The 8,402-nt window shown below is 48.3% G+C and overlaps 1 protein-coding gene across 1 annotated transcript; it reads right to left on the bottom strand.

Annotated features, from left to right (window-relative positions):
- Positions 1 to 284: 284 nt before the first annotated feature.
- Positions 285 to 3,392, bottom strand: ID2 (inhibitor of DNA binding 2). The gene is made up of 3 exons (XM_074153395.1): positions 2,954 to 3,392; positions 2,590 to 2,654; positions 285 to 1,928 (listed from the first exon to the last, which is right to left on the bottom strand). The coding sequence occupies exons 1-2, from the start codon at positions 3,302 to 3,304 to the stop codon at positions 2,598 to 2,600; spliced, it is 408 nt and encodes a 135-aa protein (XP_074009496.1). The 5' UTR covers positions 3,305 to 3,392; the 3' UTR covers positions 285 to 1,928; positions 2,590 to 2,597.
- Between the last annotated feature and the right edge of the window lie 5,010 nt (positions 3,393 to 8,402).

The following is an 8,402-nucleotide window of genomic DNA, read 5'->3' as shown; positions in this document are numbered from 1 at the left end:
TCCCAGCCTACGTGGATGGATTTGGTGTCAAGGGCAAGGAAAGGCAGTGGCTGCTGCCCTGGAGCCCCACCACCCACCTGCCTGCTGGTGAAAGTGTCACTGGCCCCAGGTGAGGCTCTCCTGCCTTTCACTCTTAAGAGTTCCCGGAGCACAGAAACCCCAAATATGCTCCTTTGGGCCCAAAAGTGCAGTGCCTGCCAGAGCCCTACTTACCCGGGCATCAGTGAAGTTCCCTTCGTTCCTATCACAAACGATTCAATTCATATGGACTCAAAACTCAACTTCCCATTTTAGGCAAGTTTATAAGCGAGCTTAAATTAGAATGTCATCCGATAAGGAACAGTTCCTGCATCCCCTGTTTTAGGACAACTAAACAGATCTAATGAACAAACAGCGATAGTTACAGTGGATTCACAGGGTACAGTGAGTGTCCCCTGAATACGGATGGGGTATTCCATCGCTTCTGAGGGCAAACGAGAAAGAAGAAATAAACTGTTACTGGCTTTCAGGAATTTAGACTCCAATTTCAAACTTAATTTAATTCTTATGGAGAAAGAGTCCCCTTTAGGAGCAGCCAAAGTTTAATCAGTAACACAACAGCGATTTAGCTCAATTCTCAGTATCTTAGTCATACGCAGAAGCTGCTGCAACTGATTAGAAACCCCATTTCATTGAAATATTGCATAGAAGCATGAAAATTCCAGTGTGGAAAGGCAACAGTCACTTCATCATTCTAGATCCCATGTTAACGCATCACCAACTCTCACATTCAAAGCCTTTTTAGAGAAATTTAATAGTTGGGGGACTAATAACCACCCACAACCCTTAATTCTGAGTGATTATTCTAAACACAAATTAACAGATCTGGGCCATTACTACTGAGAACTGAATCATCCTCCATAGGGGTGGGAGGGAAAAGGAGGAAAAAAAAAAAAGGCAGCAGCACTCCCTGGGACTGTCTCAGGATTAACTGCTTTTGTTTATGTTTCCAAACACTTTGTCAATAGCATCCCCTCTAATAAATCACTTTTCTTGTTCCTTTCACACTGTTCACAGGCAGATCATTTACAAGTATGGAATATTACACTCAAATAAGATTTTCCAAGTTACAAGAATTATTATTCACTTCAGGTAATTTTATTCTTTGTATTCTCTACATATTTGAATTTTTACTGGGTAAAGTCATAACAGAATGTTTAAGTATTTTAAAAAAAATACCACAACACAAATCAAAGCCAGCAAACAGTTGGTCCCCAAAGAATAAAGCAAGCAAGCAGTTCAATAAACACACTTGATTTATTTTGTATAAAAAGGGTTAAGTTTACAACTAAACTTTTATAAAAAGTTTAGCATGATTAAGTACATCATTACACTTTTTGCAGAAATGTAAATTTCTGCCACTATACAAGAAAACTCTAATTAAAGAGTTCACAAGGTTTCACTCATATATATATTTATATATAAATATATACACAGCATTCAGTCCTAGGTTTGTGTCAAAAAGGTAATTTCTGACCACACACTTTCCTAAAAAACTGAACACTGGATCCTTCTGGTACTCACGCTCCACCTTTGGAAAAAAAAGGCAAAGTCTGCTTTAAAATGGGCAACTCCTTGTGAGATTTTGTTTCACTCCCCACGTTGGGAATAGTATATAAAGGAAGCCTTCCAACTAGGGAAAGGGTATTAAAGAGTCTCTTCATAAATAACTAGGTTCAGTCCAAGTTGAAGAATGGGGTGGGGATAAAGATCAATCTTGATTTTTTTTTTTTCTTCTTTATTAATTTTAAAAGGTCCTTTTAGTTAGGATGTGGATTTTCCCCTCCAGATACAGCTGAAAAATAAGTTCAGCACCGCAAAAAAAAAAAAAAGAATCCTGTAGACGTTTTCTTGTGCAAAAAAAAAAAAAAATCTCATCAGTGGAACACCTGCAAGAGATTGAAGAGAGGCATATTTAGGAGAATGCTAACAGGGCAGAGATCCGGACAGACTGGCGCCAGAGAGGAAGCCACAGTTTGAACATTTAACCAAACACTCAGAGATTGGGCAAACCCTGGCGTCCAGATGCAACACATACACGCTCACACACTCGCTTCTCAAGAGCACAAATTGAACATTAAAATAACATACACTCAAGGGAAAGGGCAGAAAGAGGATTCTCAGTCCAATCTCTACTTAGATCTCTGTAAAGGCAATGCTCAGAGGCGCCAGTCTGCCTCTTACAGCAATTACTTGATTAAAAGCAGTCACTTATTTAACTGATAGCGCAGACAATCCCACATCACAGAATTTAAGAAATTGTGCCAAGATTCCCAACTTAATCAGTCACTTTGGCCCAGGAAGTTGAGACTCCAAGAACAGATAACGAGGGAATTTGCATTAAGCAGCGAGTAGTATCACAGCTTAATGAACCCAGCAACAAAATACACTTCGGACTGCAAGACTCGGCTGTTAGTCTTATTTTCTTACTGACGATACTAAAGGCATCTCCTAATCAACTTTTAGGACCGGTTTTCAGGAATAAACATCACGCCTCCCGTGGGAAGCGCTTTTTACCTGAAGTTTGGAAATAAGATGCGCTGCACTCACCGTTTGATTCAGCCACAAAGTGCTTTGCTGTCGCCTGACGTGAGCTCTGAGGGGAACTCGGACGCCTGCGAGAAGAAAACACCACACAAGGGTAAGGGGGCAGGAGAAAAACCGTCCCGGGTCACGAAGCCCTTCACCAACCGGCGGGGACAGAGACCGTGTCGCCTATAGCGCCGTTCCTTCGGTGACTAGCGCGGACGGCGGTCGTACCCCCCAGCCCAGTCCCCCCGGTGACCAGCACGGACAGTGGCCGTGTCGCCTACAGCCCCGTCCCCACCGCGCTCCGTGTTACGGGCACCTCCAACACCGGCTTGAACTCCCCGATCTAGGTCGGCGGGGGGGCTCGGGACAAGGCGGCGCTTACCTGTAGAGAGAGGATGCTGATGTCTGTGTTGAGGGTGGTGAGAGGAGTCCTGGAGGACGGGTTTTGCCCGGGTCTCTGGTGGTGGAGGCTGACGATGCTGGGGTGCGAGTCCAAGGCGATCTGCAGGTCCAGGATGTAGTCGATAACGTGCTGCAAGATTTCCATCTTGCTCACTTTCTTGTTCTGCGGGATGCTGGGCACCAGCTCCTTCAGCTTGGAGTAGCAGTCGTTCATGTTGTACAGCAGGCTCATGGGGTCGTCCACCGGGGTTTTGCTGCGGGAGATGCCCAGGTTGTGCTCCGAGAGACCGCCGTTTTTCCTGACGGACCGCACCGGGCTGAAGGCTTTCATGCTGGAAGGCGGGACGGAGGAGAAGCCGGGTTGCGGGGGAAGTCTGGGGAGCTCTGCCCTCCCTGCCTGCACGCTGCTGCACCTCGCACTGAGCGCAGAGCACCCGCGCCGCCTCCTTTTATACCCCCGCTCCGCCGAGCCCAGCCCGCGCTCGCTACCATTGGGCAGCGTGGGGCCCTTCCGCCGGGAGAGCCAATCGCAGGGGAGGGGGGCGTGGCCGCGCCGCACAGCTGAGGGAGTAAATAGTGGGCGGCCGGGCGCCTTATTTTTTTGGGGTGAAACAACGTAAAAACGGGGTTGGGGGCGGGGCGCGGCGCCGGGGAAGGGGGGGGGGGAGCCGGACGGGGCGCCCCCCCCCCCCCCTCCCGCGCCCCGGGCGCCGCGCCCCGCCCCGCTCCCGGGACTGCGCGGCGCCAGCCCCGTGACATCAGCCCCTCGCCGCCGCTCCCCCCGCGCCGCCCGGGCCCGGCGGCGCCGCTGAGGCGGCTGCCATGGCGACCGGGGCTGCGCCCGCGGCGGCGGCGGGCCCAGGCCAGGCCAGGCTTCCCCCTCCCGGGCGCACCTGCGAGCGGGAAAAGAGGGGGGCTCCCGGTGGCGGGGAGAACCGGGGCGGGGGGGCGGTTGTGTGTGTCCCCGGTGGAGCCCGTGGGCCTGCGCGGCCACCGATCCCCCCCCCCCCTCCCGCCTCATCGGGAACCGGCAAGTCCTGCCCCGTGCCTCTAATGAAATGCTATTTATCTGAAACATCTCGTAATAATGGAAAATGGGTTTAATTGCTGCGGGTTTAACCCATCAAACCAGACTTAAAAAAAAAAAAAAATCTGTCAAAATTGGCCCGTTTTCAAGTCATTGACACCGTCCAACTTACCCGAGCCGGGTGTCCGCACACAGGGAGTTTTCAGGTGAAATATCTCGCTAAAACCGGTCGCTTTTAACTACCCGGTCCCTTTTTGTTTGCCTCACGCTTCCAATCCCTTCAAAGAAAGAAGTTTTAGAACTTTTAGGGTTTGCCTTCCCTTCCCCCCCCCCCCCCCCCCCCTTCCCCGTTGTGAGCGGGAGGGAGAGTAACGCTAAATATTTAGTTACAACTTCTGCGAAAGGCACCGGTCTGTATCAGCATTTTCTACTTTCACAAAGGATTTTTCCTGTTACTTTTGTTCCGGTCACAAAATTAAAAAAAAAAAAAAAAAAGGCGAAAGAAAAAAAAACCCGAAAAAAAAAAAAAACTTGGGGGGAGAGATAAGGTCTGGAAAACAATCTGGAATTGCCAGGCTGTTGGTGGGAGCTCTGCGGGGCTGGCGTCAGGAAGTCTGCGCCGCCTTCTATTACTGTTGATCCAGCTTTGTGCAGCTGCACTCAGTACAATTAGCTTGTAGAAACAATCCTGCTGTAGGCAGCCTCTTCCCTTCAAAGTGCTTTTCTATACTGATCCCCTCACATCATGATGCTGGAAATCAAGTCACAAGCCGACCACTGTTTGGCCAACATCATCTGTGGGAATTCATTAACCTCCATCCCAGAGATGCAACAAGAGATTGTTTGTCCAGAACTAAACTTACAGCTTAATATGATGTAGCCCATACAGGAAAAAACCTGTGTCCCCATTTCTTTTTTTTCCTTTTTTTTTTTTTTTTTTTTTTGTCCATAACAAGAAACACATTGTGCAGCTTTTTCTCTCTCTCTTTTTTTTTTTTTTCTTTAGGGGGCGGGGAATGTAGCTGAAACCAGGCGAGAGCCGGCTCCTGCTAAAACTTTGCCATCAAACTGTTTTTTTGGTTCATCGGGCTGCAGTTTCCATAGAAGCAACTTATCCCCGCGATCATCTTGTTGGGTGCACTTTGCAAGCTCATTTCCCGTCTGAGTTTGCTCTGCTGCTCTCAGATGCTGCAGCTGACACATTTCCTCCCCGTGCACTTTGCACCCACCTCATCCTTGCCCAGATGCTCAGGGCTGATTGTGCCTAAAAGGGGGTTTCATCGCACTATGCAGCTGCCTTGGGGGAAGGGATTTTTAATATCTTTTTTCTATATAATTTTATTTCTGCTTTCCCCGGCGCTTCAGCGCTCGGCTCCGTGCCATCCCATCCTTGTCCTCCTTGTCCCCCACGCTTGCAGGGGCGCAGCGGCAGCCACAAGCCCTCCGCCACGCGCCCGTCGCGTGCTGCCGTGCGTGAACGCTGCCGGTGACTCGGCCCGGTCCCGGTGGAGCTGCCAGTGGGACACCACTGCTGGGTACCACCAGCCTGGAAGCGGGTCCCTGGCGCACCCCGTCTGCGTGGGCAGCCCCGGAGCAGCGGCAGGGTGACATCTCCCTGTTCCCCGGGCTATTTGGGAACTGCTGGGAGCGTGGGTCCTGCTTCCTGGCACCCCCATGGTGTCCGTGGCAGGGCTCTTCACGTTGTCCCTGCCTGCAGCACCTCTCAGGGCAGCAGGGCTGGCATCGCCGCTCCCCCGCGCTTCCAGCTACCTCACTTGGGCATGGGGGTGCGTGGCACATCGCTTCCGCCCACCCCTCTCTCAACCCCTCTGTGTTCTTCTTCAAGGAATGCACAGATGCACCTACTCTGAGTCCCAATTCCAGACTCCATTCTTTTCTGGTCCATATTTGCAAATACCACGGATCTACCGACTGAAAGATCTCTTTTCCTCTCCCCCCACTATGCTTTTGAATGACATTGCTTTTGTACGGTATCATTCCCTTCATCCCCACTTCTAAACATCCCTCCTCTGGTGCTGTTACATTCCCAAGCTGCGTGTTGTTGGAGGCTTGGGAAGTATTGTGATGAAACATACAGGTTTTCTCATTTTTTCTAGACATCTGCTTTTTGGCCAAAAGTGTCAGACTCTAGGATGGACAAGCCTTTGCTCTGATTCAGTTTTGACATGCTTATCGTTTTGTGATTGCACTCTCAAACTCTGCTTTTGTGCAGGAATGCCTTTTACTCAAACTGTATTTTCTAGCACCACTCGGCAAAGAGGGGTGTTTTGATACGAATTGTGTGGTTTTGCCTGAACATTTATATCAAGCCCAAATTCAGACACTTAAGTTCTAATGTTTTCTTCTGTTTTGTAGGGTTTCTCATTTCTACAAGTAGGCATTTCTTCGTAAACTGCCACCTGCAAAGAGCTGTTGCTTACGTGATGCTACTTGAAGAATGCTGCCCGAAAGCTTTCCGAAAGCTGCATCTCTCTGGCATAGTAAGTGTTACCGGTGTGAGGTGTATTAAATCCATGGATTCACTCTTACCTCTTTGCTCAAATGCAAATACATTTGTTTTCTTTTTTTTAAAAAAAATCTTTAACTATGGGATAATTCCTACTAATATAATGTCTGTGTTTTAATTAGGTTACGTAGCAAGTCTGCTAGAAATGCGTATAGTGAACCAGTTAGGTGGCTCTCTAGCTATAGGTGGTTGTGCTAAAATCTGGGATCAAACAAGTTCCCTTCTTAGCGCATGGCTCTTAAGTAGCAGATGGTTTTCATCTACCATAGCTTTTCTAGTGATACCTTTAAATTAGCATAGGTCTACGATGTTGCAAATTTTGCACTCCCCAACAATTCTCTGGAAAATCCATTTAGAATAGAAAAGGGAGAGGGGCCAGGCAGGAGGTTACTGACAATACCTTGCATACGGTAAGGAATAGACCAAGGAACAAACAACGGGCTTGTTCTTTCTTTTGTTAGTTATGTGGCTGGCTGGTCCGGCTCCCTTCAGCCTCTCACTTTGGCCTAACTTTGAATTTAAGGTAGAGGCCTGTGGGAATATGATCGCAAAATGCTTGGCGTAATTCCGCTGCAAAGAGGGGGAATTGGCAATTGGACTGGTGGGAGAAGATTTTGAAAATCTGTTCCAGGTATGGTTTTAAACACCCCTTCCCCCTTCAAATTATAAAATGATGATAATTTCAAGTATAGATGTGCTTATATAGTATACTCTGTGTGTTTGCTCAGTAATAATGTTTCGTGAACACGGAGGAGAAGTGGAGTCTGTACTGCAACTGTCATCTAATTGTTGGTGAATCTATAATCTCGCCTGTTCACTTCAGCCAGAAAACCTCAGTTACGTGATGGAAAACCTTCTAGTATTAAGTGGGCAGTACTCATCTAGTGCTTTATTACAGCTATCGTTACCGGTTATATTAGGACAAGACCCACAGCGCTCGCAGTCCCTGTTAACTAATGTATAGAGCAAAATTTTCTGTGGTCTGGAGAGCATAATTCCACTTTGGGTTTGGATACTGGAAGCGCAGTTTAGCAAAATACGTGCAGCAAGTGCACCCTCGCAAGTCCTGCTGAACCACACGAGTTCCAGGCAAGTTTCATAGACTTTTAAAACTTTTCTTCTTTATAGGCCCAGGCTGAGCGTTATCTAGGTTAAGCCGACTTTCTTAGTGACTGTCGCCGGCATAAACCCATCTGGGAATCACAAAATAGGTACGTGTTTAAATCTCTTGAGAGGCCTGGTCCAGGAGGTGTGCTCAGATCATGCTTAAATGCACATTGACAGCATGGAGCTTAGCACAAAGCGCAGCAGCTGTAGCTGCTGGAAAGTTGAGGGGGAGAGAAGGAAAAGAACTGCTGCTTTTTTTATAAGCCATTTTTCTCATGAGAGCACTTGCCCTGGAAGCGAGAGACTCACATTCAATGTTCTCCTCATCAGAGGTGATATAAACTCCCTCCTGCTCGCAAAGCACCCCTAACGACCAGAGTCAAGATAAGACTAAGGTGGAGGACACCCACCCATCCTGTTGAAGCTTGCCAGGGTAAAGAAACAGATGCAAATTTCAAAGGGCCAGAGGGATTATAAACAAGAGGGAGCCTGACACTGTAGCTCAGGGGTAAAGGCATCTCCTGGATGGCAAGAAGCCTGAACGCTGGGCCTGGCCTGGCAGACTCACCCATTCTTGAGGGTGAGGTTCATCTCACCTTATCTTAGCTGTTTAGAGGTTTGGTGTCTTGTCTCTCTGTAGTCAGTGGGAAGAGAGAGCAAAGAGACACCTGCAGAGAGTGATTCATTCTGTGCCTGTTCGACACCTCTCTCTGGATGGAATGAATCTCCTCGCGGGGGGCCATCGCTCCCCATCAATTCTCGGCAGAA

This window comes from Numenius arquata, chromosome 9 (assembly GCF_964106895.1).
Source record: "Numenius arquata chromosome 9, bNumArq3.hap1.1, whole genome shotgun sequence".
NCBI classification, from domain to species: Eukaryota; Metazoa; Chordata; class Aves; order Charadriiformes; family Scolopacidae; genus Numenius; species Numenius arquata.
This window is presented reverse-complemented; position numbering and strand designations above follow the sequence as displayed.